Source organism: Moschus berezovskii, chromosome 3, assembly GCF_049115385.1.
Source record: "Moschus berezovskii isolate FMDL1 chromosome 3, NW_MosBer_1.0, whole genome shotgun sequence".
In the NCBI taxonomy this organism is placed as follows: domain Eukaryota; kingdom Metazoa; phylum Chordata; class Mammalia; order Artiodactyla; family Moschidae; genus Moschus; species Moschus berezovskii.
The window spans coordinates 73,818,105-73,833,629 of NC_142462.1; the positions used below are offsets into that span (position 1 = coordinate 73,818,105).

Here is a 15,525-nt window from a genome sequence, read left to right on the forward strand (position 1 = left end):
CAAACTCATGTCCATTGAGTCGGTGATACCACCCAACCAGCTCATCCTATGTTGCTCCCTTCACCTCTTGCCCTCAATTTTTCCCAGCAACAGGGTCTTTGCCAATGAGTCGGCTCTTTGCATTAGGTGGCCAAAGTACTGGAGCTTCAGCTACAGCATCAGTCCTTCCAATGGCTCATATTACTTTTAAAAATTGGCTCATATTACTTTTAAAATTCATATGACATTTTTTCTTTAAATATAAATTGGAAAATTGCTTAAATTCTCTCAGTTCTTGCTTTCTCATCTGTAATAGAGGGAAGACTTGACACATACTAGGGAATTAATACAAATTTATGGTATGGATGAAAATGAGGGTTATTTGATATGGCATAAATAAAACGCTTAGTATAACACTCAGTAAATATTTGTCGAATTAAAAGAATGGGAAGGTAACATAGAAGGCACCAAATAGCAGGAACTCAGTAAACTATAGTTGCCTTCCATTCTCCTCTGAACAGCTGTAGCCCTACATTATATGTGCTATCTTTTTTCCCACCTTGTGGTAAAAAGTTTCATGTGTCGTACTCATAATTTTTTTTAAATCAGTGGCTAACCTTGACAGCCCAGATTATTTCTGACCTTGAGAACTGCTGAAGAGGGGTTGTTGGAAGGACTTGCTAAATGCTTATTGATTTATCAGGGACTGAACAGGGCTGAGGGTCCTTCAGTTTTCAGTAACCTCAATGTCCACTTTTAAACAAGCTGAGCATGGCAACCCCAGAGAAGGCAATGGCAAGCCACTCCAGTACTCTTGCCTAGAAAATCCCATGGATGGAGGAGCCTGGTAGGCTGCAGTCCTTGGGGTCGCTAAGGGTCGGACACGACTGAGCGACTTCACTTTCACTTTTCACTTTCACACATTGGAGAAGGAAATGGCAACCCACTCCAGTCTTCCGTCTATGGGGTCACACAGAGTCGGACACGACTGAAGCGACTTAGCAGCAGCAGCAGCAGCATGGCAACCCACTCCAGTACTCTTGCCTGGAAAATCCCGTGGGTGGAGGAGCCTGGTAGGCTGCAGTCCATGGGGTCCCTAAAAGTCAGACACCACTGAGCGACTTCACTTTCACTTTTCACTTTCATGCATTGGAGAAGGAAATGACCACCCACTCCAGTGCTCTTGCCTGGAGAATCCCAGAGACGGGGAAGCCTGGTAGGCTGCCATCTATGGGGTTGCACAGAGTCAGACATGACTGAAGGGACTTAACAGCAGCAAATGTAGACCAAAAGTTCCTCTATTTGACATGAGAAGTTCTATATTCAATACCTGAACAATAAGAAAATAGTAACAAAAATTGACAACCATACACAACTAGCATTTTTTTAGGGCTTTTATGTGCCAGGCCCTGAGTGTCTGACTGTGCTGACTGCCTTAAACGTTTTCCCTCATTTAATCCTAAAACAATCCTGTGTCAGCGACATAAATAATCTCACTATTTTATAAGATAGGAACTAAGCTCAGAGAGATGACACGTCTTCCTCATGATTACACAGGTAAGTGAATATAAGAGAATTTTCAGTTAGACTGAGCTGAAGAGGAGATACAGATGCATGAATGCTCAGACCCTTACCTATGAAGGTACTGTTTTATATCCCAGTGTAAAATGGGGGTTAATAATGAAATTTGCTTTCCTTCCTTCATAAGGTGATTGGAAATATCAAATAAGAAGAAATTTGTGGGAATTCCCTGGTTGTCAAATGGTTAGAGCTCCATGCTTCCACTGCAAGGGACCCAGGGTCTATCCCTGGTCGAGAACTAACATCCCACAAGCCGCATGGCCAAAGATAAATGAATAAAAATAAATTAAAAAATAAAAATGATTGACAGTGCCTGCTGCTTAAGACAATATCAAATAAATTTCTATAGGACTTAAATAAGAGCTTTTAAGAACTAAGTCAATGGCTACCTTAAAAAAAAAGACATTTGTGAGAGTATATTATCAACGATAAAGCACTCTACAGCTATTACTCATGATTTGCAATGGAAAGGTATATCCTGAGAGCTCACATTCAGAAAGGAAGGCTGAGCATCCTCCCTGAGGTATGTATTGTTGCTGCATCTGCCTCCCCACTGTGTGGAGGCAAATACTTACAGAATACAGCTCCCTCACTGTGGTGTCCTGAAGGACTCTCAAAGTCTTCATGAACTGGGCTTCCGGATGATTATGTAAGCATAAGCAATGCCAACAAGTTGAAGACACAGAGCTGGGGCTTTGCCTCTCCGTGGGGCAGTGGAGGTGGTGATGACAGCAGATACAGCAGTGGGCGGGCACAGCTTGGCAGATGGCCCCTGGGTAGTTCCTAGGGAAGCCTGTGTCTAAAGAGACAGATTTGGTGAGGGGCGGGGCCTTTTTACCTGCAGCTGAACAGCAGTGCCAGGGCGGAGGCTCCCATGTGTCAGTCTGAACAGAAACATCACTGAACTGTCTTGCTTCCGACCCCAGTCCTGGCTCTGCTGCAGTAACAGGGTCACACACAGTGCATTCTAAAATCGCTCCTCTAGAATCTGTTCCCAAGACCACAGCATTCTGAGCAGGTGATACCAGTTTGGAGGACAGCTGGATTGTCACAGACATGGAGCTAGCAGCATGTAAGTTAGCATCTGGAGGAAGGTCTCCCATCTCAGATTCTTCCCTAGCTGGTACTTGACCCAAAGCTCTACACATTGCTCTCCCTCGGGGACTATCTCCAGCCACCTTATCTAGATGGAGAATGGACATTCCAGAAGATTGAACAAGGTCCCTTGTATAGGACATGGCTTCCCTGGGCTTGGGGACATGCTGCGAGACACTGTTTTGCATCAGTAAGGTATTGTTGATGGAAGGACAGAGTTTACTGCCTTCTGTTCCTCTTGGGGCCTCTGAGTTATCATGAGGGCACTTGTCTCGAGCAGGACCAGTTCCGGGTGATCTCACATCACAGGGGTGGCTGTGTTCATATGCTTCCCCAGCTCGCTCAGGCCACAGCAGCCCAGCCTTTGCATCTGTGATGTGTGTCATCGTAACACCCACAGAGCTACCATATTTGAAGGTAACTGTGCCTGCAGTGGCCTCGTATTCAGTTTGGGGCACAGGCGGGTGTTGCCACAGATGGCCACCTTTCCTTGGAAGTTCTCCCCCAGGGATGCTCTTATCAAGGGCCAGATTTTGGGTCCACAGCTCTGGGGTTGACCCCATGCCCTCTGACTGAGACTCTTTCTCCACCATAGAGGCTGAGGCTTTCTCTTCCAGGACACTCCAGTCTTGACTTGAAAAAGATATGCTCATTATACTCTTGGAATCAGACTCATCTGACTCTTGCTGACAGAACTCTAAGCTGTAGCTCTGAGCCCTTGGCGTTTCATATCCATTCTCAGCAGGACTCGGGCTGCTTGACAAGGGGAGTATCTGTGGGAGAAATAGGAATAAAGGCAAATGGGTCAGAAATGAGGGAGAGGTACTAGGTTTAAGAAATGCTTCATTTTACATGTTTTCCCCGTTATCATTGACTTAGGAATCATGAGACAAGGATTACAAAATCAGGTTTATGTGAGTTTACTACTTTGTTGCTGTTTAATCTCTCAGTCGTGTCTGACTCTTTGCCATCCCAAGGACTGTAGCCCACCAGGCCCCTCTGTCCATTGGATTTTCCAGGCAAGAATACTGGAGTGGGTTGCCATTCCCTCCTCCCGGGGATCTTCCTGACCCAGGGATCAAACCTGTGTCTCCTGCGTTGGCAGGCTGACCGCTGGGCCACCTGGGAAGCCCTTTACCTGGGACCTTCTTTCAATGAGGCTCAGTCACTTTCTTCAGAAAAGTCAAAAGAAAATAAAAAGGAAAGGCGCACTGAGCATTCTGCACTTGCCCATGGTGACTCCACTCTCCCCTGTCCCCTGGGTGCCTATTGCATCTTCTAAGCATTGGTTGCTCTTTCAACTGTGGTAACACACTTTGATCTTATCAGTCCTTCTATTCCTATTTCAACCTTCAAGGGGCCCTCTACCTGCAGGGGTGGTGGCTCCAGTGGCTCCTCCAGGAAACCGCTGCTGTCAGATTGGCAGCTGTTTGCTCTGTTGACCATGGCTCCTGCAGAAAGGAATAAAGAGACCTCAGGTGAATAAAGTGAAAACAGACAGGCGCCCAGACTGAGGTCAAATCCTTTCTGTGCCTGACACACCATAGACCCTCAGGAGATGTCCACTGTGTGAAGTATAAAGGGATGAGGGAATTTCAAGAATTTTTCCCTCAATTATCAGAGGGTCCATGTAAAACCGTGTCACTGGTTTCTTGTTACAAGGAGTAAAGTATGAAACAAAGGAAGAGGAACCAACATCTCTCAAAACTAAATAGCAATCTGATTGTGAGATGCAGCTTTGTTAAGGGGAAGAAAACCCAGAAGGAAATGCAGCCTTAAATACCACACTGAGAAGACAAAAACACCCAAATTTATATATTTGTGTGTATATATTGCAAAGTACTGAATGTTACATCTCCCTTCCATCATGTTATATAAACATTAGGAGACCCAAAGATACTCAACAGGATAGTTGAAACTTGCTGAAGAATGGCCAAAACAGACTCTGCAACTTTTCACTTTTGCTATATTTGTTTTGGTGCAAGATTTGTGCCACAACCTGTGAAGGACTCCTGGTACATCATTATTCTTTAAGCTTTCCAGATAATGCCTAAGCAATTGCTATTCCAGAATATAAGCTCCATATAAAATGGTTGGATGAAATGATATATTAGAGCACTAGAACAGAGTTCAGAGAAGGCAACTGCAAGCCACTTCAGTAGTCTTGCCTAGAAAATCCCATGGATGGAGGAGCCTGGTGGGCTGCAGTCCATGGGGTCTCTAAGAGTCCGACATGACTGAGCGACTTCACTTTCACACATTGGAGAAGGAAATGGCAGCCCACTCCAGTGTTCTTGCCTGGAGAATCCCAGGGACGGGGGAACCTGGTGGGCTGCTGTCTATGGGGTCACACAGAGTCGGACACGACTGAAGTGACTTAGCAGCAGCAGCAGCAGAACAGAGTTATCGGTTAGAGCCCAGCCATCCACATGCTGGTGGGTTCAAGACAATCTGGTCCAAATGAAAATAAAAGCCTCCAAACATGAAGGGTCTCTAAAAAGTAGAGAGTAATTTCCTCTGAAAGGGATATATTTATATAACTGTTAGGTTCAGTTAACTGTACTTGTGTAAAGCACAAACACCCATAATAAGCAAAAATAACCCCTGAAACTGATTTAAGTGAATGAGAACTTCTCTGTGATGGTGGAACTGGGCATAGTTCTCGCCGATGTGTGTATTATTTGCTCAGTCGCATCCAACTCTTTGTGACCCCTTGGATCGTAGCCCACCAGGCTTCTCTGTCCATGGAATTCTCCAGGTAAGAATACTAGAGTGGACTGACATTCCCTTCTCCAGGGGATCTTCCCGACCCAGAGATGAAACCTGCATCTCTTGTACTTCAGGCAGATTGTTTACTCTCTGAGCCACCAGGAAAGCCCCCTCTGTCTAGAGTAGAGCCTTATTTATCTTGTGTTTTAGAGGTCAAATACATGCATCTGAATCACTTTGAGCAAGTCAACGAGAAAATGTGGTTCAATTTACTGACAGCTTAGTTTCTTCAGGAGACTAAAAATCTATCTGCCTATAACCCACCCTTTTTTGGCAATTTAATGATAAACATCTCAAAACTAGATTTGTGAATTCTGAGTATTCTCTTAAAGTGGTAGGAATTACATGATACAAAGAATGAGAAATTGCCTAGTCTAGGATGGCTATAATGGATGATTAAGCAAACAGACAAAGACAAATGTGTATCATTTGGCACTCCCCCCACCCTTACACCTAGTATGCAATATGAGGGAGGGCGTGACTTAGAAGACAATATATTTCATTACTCTCGGGCAAGAGTAATGGAATTAGTGCCTGCACTCGCAGGCCAATGCAACCTGGTTCCTCAAACTACTGAGGCCAAGACAGGTGGAACTTTAGAAGCCTCATCATCTCCAATAGGATTTTCCCTATGCACTTAATAAGCCCAGGGAGTCATAGCTTTTCCTTACTCCACTAGACTGGGGCCTTGACTTATTCCTTATCCCTTACCCCTACCAGTCCTTTCCCCCTTATTGTTATTCAAATCCTCTCCTACTGGGTGGATCCTGTTTCAAACCAACCCCATAGTGGGTTTGTCATGCCCTTAGACTGCTGATTCTCCCACTCTGCCAGTCCCATAGTGCTGGGGGTGAGGGCGGGGAGGGCCTTGAATTCTTTCCAATGTACAAAGATCTAATTTGCCCCCATAGCTGAGTCCTCTAGAAAACCTGGATCCAGATCTACTGGGTTAAGATTCTGACTCTCTCACTAACTAGCAGTGTGGTCTTGGGTATGTCACTTACTCTCTCTGTTTCCTCATGGGGGAAAAAGTAAATTTGTTGATAATGTTGCTTCTGGGGTTGCAAAGAGGATACTCTCCGGTAATATATACATGAAGAATTTATGGACATGGAAAAGATGATGTAATTATATGCACAGCTTTACTGCAGGACATATATTGATATTATATTCTCTATCAGTCATTAAGTTGTGTCCAACTCTTCGACCCCATGGACTGCAGCACACCAGACTTCCCTGTCCTCCACTATCTCCTGGAGTTTGCTCAAATTCATGTCCACTGAGTTGGTGATGCCATCTAATGATTTCATCCTCTGTTGCCCTCTTCTCCTTTTGCCTTCAATCTTTCCCAGCATCAGGGTCTTTTCCAATGAGTTGGCTAAAAGATACTAAAAAGCAGAGACATTACTTTGCCAACAAAGGTCGGTCTAGTCAAGGCTATGGTTTTTCAAGTGTTCATGTGTGGATGTGAGAGTTGGACTGTGAAGAAAGCTGATCCCCGAAGAATTGATGCTTTTGAACTGTGGTGTAGGAGAAGACTCTTCTGAGTCCCTTGGACTGCAAGGAGATCCAACCAGTCCATTCTAAAGGAGATCAATCCTGGGTGTTCATTGGAAGGACTGATGCTAAAGCTGAAACTGCAATACTTTGGCCACCTCATGCGATGAGTTGACTCATTGGAAAAGACTCTGATGCTGGGAGGGATTGGGGGCGGGAGGAGAAGGGGATGATGGAGAATGAGATGGCTGGATGGCATCACCGACTCAATGGACATGAGTTTGAGTGAACTCCGGGAGTTGGTGATGGACAGGGAGGCCTGGCGTGCTGTGGTTCATGGGGTTGCAAAGAGTCGGACACGACTGAGCAACTGAACTGAACTGAACTGAAATCATTACTAATATATTATTAAATATCATTAATGAGTTCCATTATTAATATTTATTAGAAATTATCTTTTCCAGCACACAGCTGTCCTCACGGAGTTAAGATTTTACCCTTCCAAATAGGCAGAATCTGCCCAGGCAAGATTGCTTCACCAACTCAGGAGTGTGAAACATTTCTGCCTGAGAGACTGATGCCTCAGGCACTTTGTCCAAATAATCACCAGGTGGCAGCATTACATCAACCACAGCACAGAAGAGTCAGGGTTTGACAAGAATGTCTGAATGACTTAAGCAGATAAGTCAACATGAGTGCTTGCTAAGTCATATCCAACTCTTTGCAACCCTATGGACTGTAGCCCACCAGCCTCCTCTGTCCATAGGATTCTCCAGGCAAGAACACTGGAGTGGGTTGCCATGCCTTCCTCCAGGAGATTGTCCTGATCCAAGGTTGGAACCTGTGTCTCTTATGTCTGCTGCATTGGTAGGGGAGTAGTGCCACGTGGGAAGTTCAAGTCAACAAGAAGGGCTGCTTTTCTGAGCTGAGTTAGTGATAAAAACTCTGAATCCTAGGGGCGCAGGAAGAAAGAAGCCTATGGAATTGAAACATAAATGAGGGATGGGGGAGAAAGGAGCTGCTAAGTTGGCTCAGCTAGTAAAGAATCTGCCTGCAATGCGGGAGACCTGGGTTCGATTCCTGGGTTGGTATGATCCCCTGGAGAAGGGAAAGGCTACCCACTCCAAATTCTGGTCTGGAGAATTCAGTCCATGGGATCGCAAAAAGCTGGACATGACTGAGTGACTTTCACTTTCACGTTCACTTTCAAGGTGTGATGTACACTTTGTTGTGCAGAGCAAAAGAAATGGCTCAGCCTTAGGCTGCCTGGGGTTCCCATCTTCAGGGATCTATTCTACTTTACCTATCTCTTTGTCAAGTTCTTTTCTCTTCCGTTCCACAATGGGAGAAAATCCGTGACAGCTCCATGGTGAAGTTGCATCTCAGAGGCAAATTATCTTCAAACTGGACTGTGCCTTTCAGATTATGCAAACTCAAATGCCTGTGGAAGCTGAGCAGTTCACAAAAGTATGTGAAGCAGCAAGATTCAAGACAATAGAAAGCCATGTGGATGGTTTGGACTCCAGAGTGTTTTTCTCCTTAAGGCATTTATAAAGATTCACTTGAAGAACAAACAAAACCTCTCCAGTCGGTCCCCCAGGTTGGAAGCCTTCATGGTGCCACCTACTATTCAGTGCAAGAGTCCCTTCCAGAATATTCCTTATAGATGGTCATCTAGCTGGTGCTTGCCCACTTGTGGTGACAAGAGACCTACTCCTGTATAGTGAGAGTGTTTCATACCTTATGGAAAATACCTCTTTATATTGAGCCAAATCTACCTCAGCACTTTCCATTTGTTGGTCACAGTTCACTCTGTGGAGTCATACTGAAAGTGTTTGACCCATTTTCCTCAAGGCAGCTCTCATGTATAGGCTTTTCTCCTCACCTTTAATCTCCTCAGACCCCCTTAAATCAGCCCTCAGAGGGCAGGGTCTCCAGGCCATTTGTGTTTTGTACTTCGTAATAAGCACTTACTTAAAAATATTTGCTATAAAACTGGGCACCCAGAACTAGACTCAGTGATTGAGATGTGGTCTGACCAGTACACAGCGGAGCAGGATTGCCTTTCCCTTCTCTTGATATTTCATTTCTACACACACAGCCTAAGGTTAATCTAGTCAGAGGCTGTGTTCACAACGTTGATTAGTCCTTATTTTGTATTCTTACGAAATTTGACCTAGCTAATCTGGAACCACGGTTCCATCCCATCAAGGATGATTTTGACCTTCATTCTGAAAGATCTGCGAAATCTATGGGTTTGCAACACACTTTTGCTGTGGGCCAAGTCCGTGTTAACATTCTGATGAGAACAGGCCATGAGACAGAGCCTGAGGGTGCTCAGTTGCAGGCTCCATTCTTCTATTTAACGAATGTTCACTGGATCTTGCAGGATCCTACACTGCTCTAGAAACTCCAAAGACACATCAACAAAAGTACAGCTCCGATGATAAAGAATCTGCCAGCAATGCAGGAGACCCAGGTTCGATCCCTGGGTTGGGAAGATCCCCTGGAGAAGGAAATGGCAACCCACTCCAGTATTCTTGACAGGAAAATCCCATGGACAGAGGAGCCTGGTGGGCTACAGTCCATGGGGTCACGAAGAGCTGGACACGACTGAGTGACTAACACTTTCACATAGCTTTTATTTGTCTTGACTGGAGTATAGAATGAACAAAGGCTGAGAATATTTGTGATTGTGGCAGATATACTTGAAGTGATTTAATTCTTCCTTCTATGCCAGAAGGCTGGAGGCAGAGGAGTTTTATTGTATGAAGATTTATATTGGGTTGGCCAAAACATTTGTTAGGGGTTTTCCATAAAGCGTTACGGAAAAACCCACACTTTGGCCAACCCAATACCTAAGGATTTGGAACCGTCCATAAGCACCCTGCTGACATTTTTGTTTCAATCTCCTTCTTACTGCCTGGGAACCCTTCCTTTTCCTTTTGCCTTTTCCCCCTTCTCTGCTCCCTCCCCCTCTCTTCCTCCTGTTTTTTTTTTTTTTTTGCTGTTTTATGTTTGTTGCTCCACATTGCGCAATTTCCCCTTTGTTCTTTAGTCAGAATAACCTTCCTTTATCATTACAATAAAAAGAGCTGTTTCTCTATAATTTTTTTTGGCTTAATACCATTATAGAAACATTATAAAAGTAATACATAATGTAAAAAATATTTGGAAAGTGAAAAAGCATACAAAGAAAATAAAAATTATATCTAATTTAACCATTCAGGGAAGTAACGTGTATCTATTTCAACCCATTACATTTTGTTTGTGCACATGTATCAGCTCAGTTCAGTCACTCAGTCCTGTCTGATTCTTTGTGATCCCATGGACTGTAGCACAGCAGGCTTCCCTGTCCATCACCAGCTCCTGCAACTTGCTCGAACTCATGTTCATTGATTCGGTGATGCCATCCAGCCATGTCATTCTCTGTCATCCCCTTCTCCTCCTGCCTTCGATCTTTCACAGCATCAGGATCTTTTCCAATGAGTTAGCCCTTCGCATCAGGAGGCCAAAGTATTGGAGCTTCAGCTTCAGCATCAGTTCTTCCAATGAATATTCAGGACTGATTTCCTTTAGGATGGACTGGTTGGATCTCCTTGCAGTTGAAGGGACTCTCAAGAGTCTTCTCCAACACCACAGTTCAAATGTATATATATGTTTTATAAAGTAATAATCATAACATATACAGTACATATTTTGCTTCTTTTCACATAATGTACTGAGTTTTTTTTATAAAAAATTCTTTATTATGTGTGTATGTTAGTGTTTTTGTTTATGTCTGTGTTTGTAAGCACATGAATTTCTTTTTCAGATTTTGGTATCATAATTGTGCCACTTCTATAAAGAATAACCAGATAGGCTTCTCTTTTTTCTTTTTCTTGCTATGCTTTCTAATCAGCTAAGAAAGTTTAAGTAGTATCACTTCCTTAAACTTTTACAAGTGCTCAGCCATAAAACCACTGATCATGGTGCATCTTAAAAGATGAAATTCTTTGACACCTTTTAATGTCTACAATAGTTACTGACATTTTAAAATTCCTACTGCTTGAATTAATGGAAATACTTTCTTTTTCTTACTTATTTTCTAATGTCTTCAAATAAATCATTTATTTTCATTCTGTAGTCTCTAAAGAAAGATTAAGTTTCTGCCTCTTGTCATAGCTTTGGCCTTATTTCATTAGTTTTAGTATATACTTTTTTCTACTTGAATTCTACTCTAATAATAATAATGATGGAATTTTCATTTTCTTTTGGTTTGCATTAGTGTACTTTTTGGCCTATTTTTGCCCATTCATTTTTCTTTAAACTTTTCTGTGATTCTTTATTTTAAATGTGGTTAATTTTTTAATGACCTTTGAATTTTTTCCTTCTTGGATTCATTTATTATGTCTATAGCTACTTCATAAAATATGCACTTGGTCTTATTGTTTATAATTTTATGTTATCTAATTTTATAATTGTGATTGGCGTAATACACACGTGGTGTACTTGATACAAATCTTCTTTCTCTCTTTTATTTAAAAAGTAAGCGTAACTAATATTCCATGCTGTTCTTTTCTGATGAGCTGGGATTCAACCTAGAATATTTATCAGTTCAACATTATTAAAGGCTAATACTAATCAATGAGAATTGGAACATAAGTTACAATCTATTTGCTATTCTATTGTTGTATTAATAAAGAACATAATTTCACATTTAAGCTGACCTTCTTTTGACCTTCATCATATATAGCTTTCTCAGAGACATAAATGGGGATTTAAGGAGATAATGTAAAATACTTAGCCTCGTGCTTGGCACTCAATATTTGTTAGTATCATTAATATGATTAATTTTCAAAGATTATTCTTTGGCCAGTTGGACTATAATTTCTTAGACTGCTTTTTGCCTTCTTGTAATTCATAAAGGTTTTCCTGGTGGCTCAGAGAGTAAAGAATCTGCCTGCAATGGGGGGGACCTGGGTTCGATTCCTGGGTAGGGAAGATCCCCTGGAGAAGGAAATGGCAATCCGTTCCCATAATTCAAAGGCATATAGTGTGTTTTGGGCTTCCCTAGCTCAGATGGTAAATACAGGAGACCCAGGTTTGATCCCTGGGCTGGGAAGATCTGCTGGAGAAGACAATGGCTACCCACTCCAGTATTCTTGCCTGGAGAATTCCATGGACAGAGGAGCCTGGCGGGCTATAGTCCATGGGGTCGCAAAGAGTTGGACACAGGTTAGCAACTGAACAACAATCCAAATTAGATCTAATTTTCTTACACTTATAAGGAAAAACTCTGTGTTAAAAATATAATTTTTGAAAAAGTAATAATCCAGGATGAGAAAGGAAAAAAAGTTTGGGTTTACCAAGCTGGAGAACTAAAATTTTCATCAAGAATCAGGGTGATGATCTTTGTCTAACTGCATTCTAGGGGACAGATGGAGGACTTGTGGCTGTGCTGGGGACAAAGGAGAAACTCTCAGGGAAGCCAGTTGTGTGTTGGCTACCCTCCATTTGCCTTCCCTGGCTTTTATTATCACTACTCCAGTTATTTTGCCCTGTCTAAACTCCAGGTTGCGGCTTCCCAGGTGATTCAGTTGGTTAAGTATCCTACTGCAATGCGGGAGTTGCAGATTTGATCCCCGGGTGGGGAAGATTCCCTGGAGAAGGGCATGGTAACCCACTCCAGTATTCTTGCCTGGAGAATCCCATGGACAGAGGAGCCTGGTGGGCTACAGTTCATGCGGTTGCACAGAGTTGGACACCACTGAAGTGACTGAGCACCCATGCACGCACTCCAGGTTTTCACTTGTGCTCATTGAGTGGGAGGCACCAGTAGAGACTGAAGAGCAGGAGAAAGAATATTGAGTACCTATCTACCACCACCTGCTTCAGGGACCCTTTTGAAAATAGCTTACTCCTTTATGATGAAATCTCCAGGTAAGATGTTTTCCTTCCAAGGCTTCCACTTTTACCAGACTCCAGCAACATGATTCTTTCCAACTGTATTTTCAGACCTAGGAGTGGTCATGACTTTCTGCTCTTGCTAGCCTAGGGGTGCTTTCCTATATTTTACAGGTGCCCTGAATTCAGTTCACCTCAGCAAATAGTTTTTTTCAAAGATCTATTCTGTTAAACTCTTTTGAATATGCTATTGCCTTTTTGTCCGAGTGTAACATCCTGTACAATCAACCAGACAGCTAAAAATACCTTGCAAATCTAGTATAAAATACGTAGCATTGTATCTTTTCATTTTAATCTTAATTAGTTTCCTTTTAATAGAAAGGGGATTTGGGTTTTTAGGGACCTGAACCCACCCAAGTTTGGAGAAAAGATCGACAGAAGACTGGACACTAACCTCCATATCTGTCATATTTAATCTCTTTCACCTCTCTGTCCTGTTCATTTTGATGTTTGTCTAAAGAATGTATTTCATATTACCTTCTTAGTTTTGTACTATCAATATTATTTTTTATTACTTCTAAGTCATTTAAAAGTCTGATAAATTATTTTATATATTCCCATTCATTTATTTAACAACTATATTACTAATTTGCTACTCTGTGCCAGGCACTGGTGGAATGATGAAGAGAGTTGAAAGACACAGTCCAGCCTGTGAGGAACTTGTTTAGTGGACAAGACACAGATTATGGGTAAAATAGATGGTAAAGAAAAATTACTAAAGTGCCTTTTAATTTAACAACAATAAAAATACACTAGAACATCTTTTTCAACATATGCTTTAGGAACACATAGTTCACAAGGCATGCCTCCTAAGCAATGAAATAAAGCAATCTTAAAGCTGCTGACTAGACACTGTCTAGGAAAAAATATAGCTTGCTGTATTTATTCATTCATTCCAGAAATACTTATCTATTGAGTGGTTACTGTGAGGTAGGCAATGTTCTAGATTTAGGGGAAACCATGTAAATAACATTGTGTCTCTCCTCTGCAGAAGTTCACAGTCTAACGTTCTGACAATGAACTCTGATGATGTCAGTAGCCCTTACGAAGAGTAAAAATGTCCTTCTCACAAGAGTCTTTGGACACTTTTGAAACTAAATCCCTTTATCTGGGGTTTCAGCAGCACTGTCTTCTCCCTTAAAGCATGATTTCACCAACACACATAAACTACTTGGATTCAAATCCAAAAACTATTCAGAAGAGAATTCTGAATACCTATTATAGGGGGAAAAAATCAAATGAAGCTGTCGTAGGTATCTTTGTGATATTCATGATAGCAAAGGAAGGCATGATAACAAAGGAGAAAGATAATCACAGATCTATAAATAGTAAAATGCAAACACAAGTATATTAGAAAATCTTATTTTTACCTAGTAGCACCAGATTGCTGCTGCTGCTGCTGCTAAATCACTTTAATCGTGTCCGACTCTGTGTGACCCCATAGACGGAAGCCCACCAGGCTCCCCCTTCCAGTGACTGTAATTGGTATGTCGTTAATCATATTGCTCAGAATAAGGTTACAACACCCAAACCTAAAGCATGATTGTGGTCATAAGCTGCATGTGTGCATGCTCAGTGTCCAGCTCTTTGCAACCCCCTGCAACCCCATGCCAGGCTCCCCTGTCACTGGATTTTCTAGGCAAGAATACTGGAGAGGGTTACCATTTCCCCCTCCATGGGATCTTCCCCACCTAGGGATCGAACCCTGTGTTGGCTGGCAGATTCTTTACCACTGCACCATCTGGGAAGCCTGGTCATAAGATAGCCTATTTCAAATGGACTTTTCAAAAGGAATTATACAACTGGCTTAATTTCAAGCAAGCAATTTTAATGTCTTTTGTTACACAAAGTAACTTCCATTGCTTTGTGTGATGTTATGATTCTTTTTTTCCTGGCCTTTGTTTTTACAAAAGAAAAACCAAAAGATACATACAGCAGTAACAGATTTTGAGGCTGAATTCTTTTTTTCTTGGTAGTACATGTTTTTGCCAAGTTTGCAACCCACTTGAACTTCTGTTTGTTCTTTGATTTTAGAATAAACTTGGGTTCCTTTTAACATTGGAAAAATTACAGATTTTGCCATAAAGAAATCTTAACAAAATTTACTCAAGATTTTTTATCATCACCAAGTATATGTAATTAAAGAACCTTCTTAATACATCTAGTGTAGCTTAATCTGAAATCTATATAATGTTTGAATTTAAGGTGAAACCATTTTATTTTCAATTAAGCATTTATAAAAATAACTTTATAAAGAAAATATTAAAAAAATAATTCTAAGGAAAGCTTAGTCAAGTTTTTAACTGTTTGAAGAAGAGGTTGCTTTGTTTAAAAAACGACTTGATCATAGGTTTTCCCAGCAACATGAATGTTTGCTCTGTACTAGGCACATAAGGTAAATTCTGGAGATTGAAAAGAATCAGACATTTGTCCTGCCATCAAATTCTATTACCTGCTTAAATTTACCTTTACAGATATCATTTAAAAAAATAATTGGGGAACATGTTGCACATGGTTAATCATAAAATACTCAGAACTGACTTAGAAGAGTCTTGGGTCTGGATTTGTCACTAATCATCACTGGCTTCGAAACGAGCCACTAACCTTGTGGGCCTTTCTCTCCTCATATGTAAAGTATGAAGGGGTGGCCTAGAAATG

The 15,525-nt window shown here is 41.8% G+C and overlaps 1 protein-coding gene across 2 annotated transcripts in view; it reads right to left on the reverse strand.

Moving 5' to 3' along the window:
- The window catches only part of ITPRID1 (ITPR interacting domain containing 1), a 132,343-nt gene that overhangs the window by 10,503 nt on the left and 106,315 nt on the right, over window positions 1–15,525 (reverse strand). Inside the window, exons 11-12 of one of the 2 annotated variants that reach the window (XR_008685248.2) lie at window positions 4,024–4,106; window positions 2,399–3,428 (exon numbers count right to left, since the gene is read on the reverse strand). Coding sequence is in view for 1 of the 2 variants with exons in the window: in XM_055420921.2 (XP_055276896.2) it covers window positions 2,136–3,428; window positions 4,024–4,106 (1,376 nt within the window). In the remaining variant the exon portion in view is untranslated. Of the gene's footprint in view, window positions 1–2,135; window positions 3,429–4,023; window positions 4,107–15,525 lie in introns of both variants that reach the window. The other variant, XM_055420921.2, reaches the window with a different exon arrangement.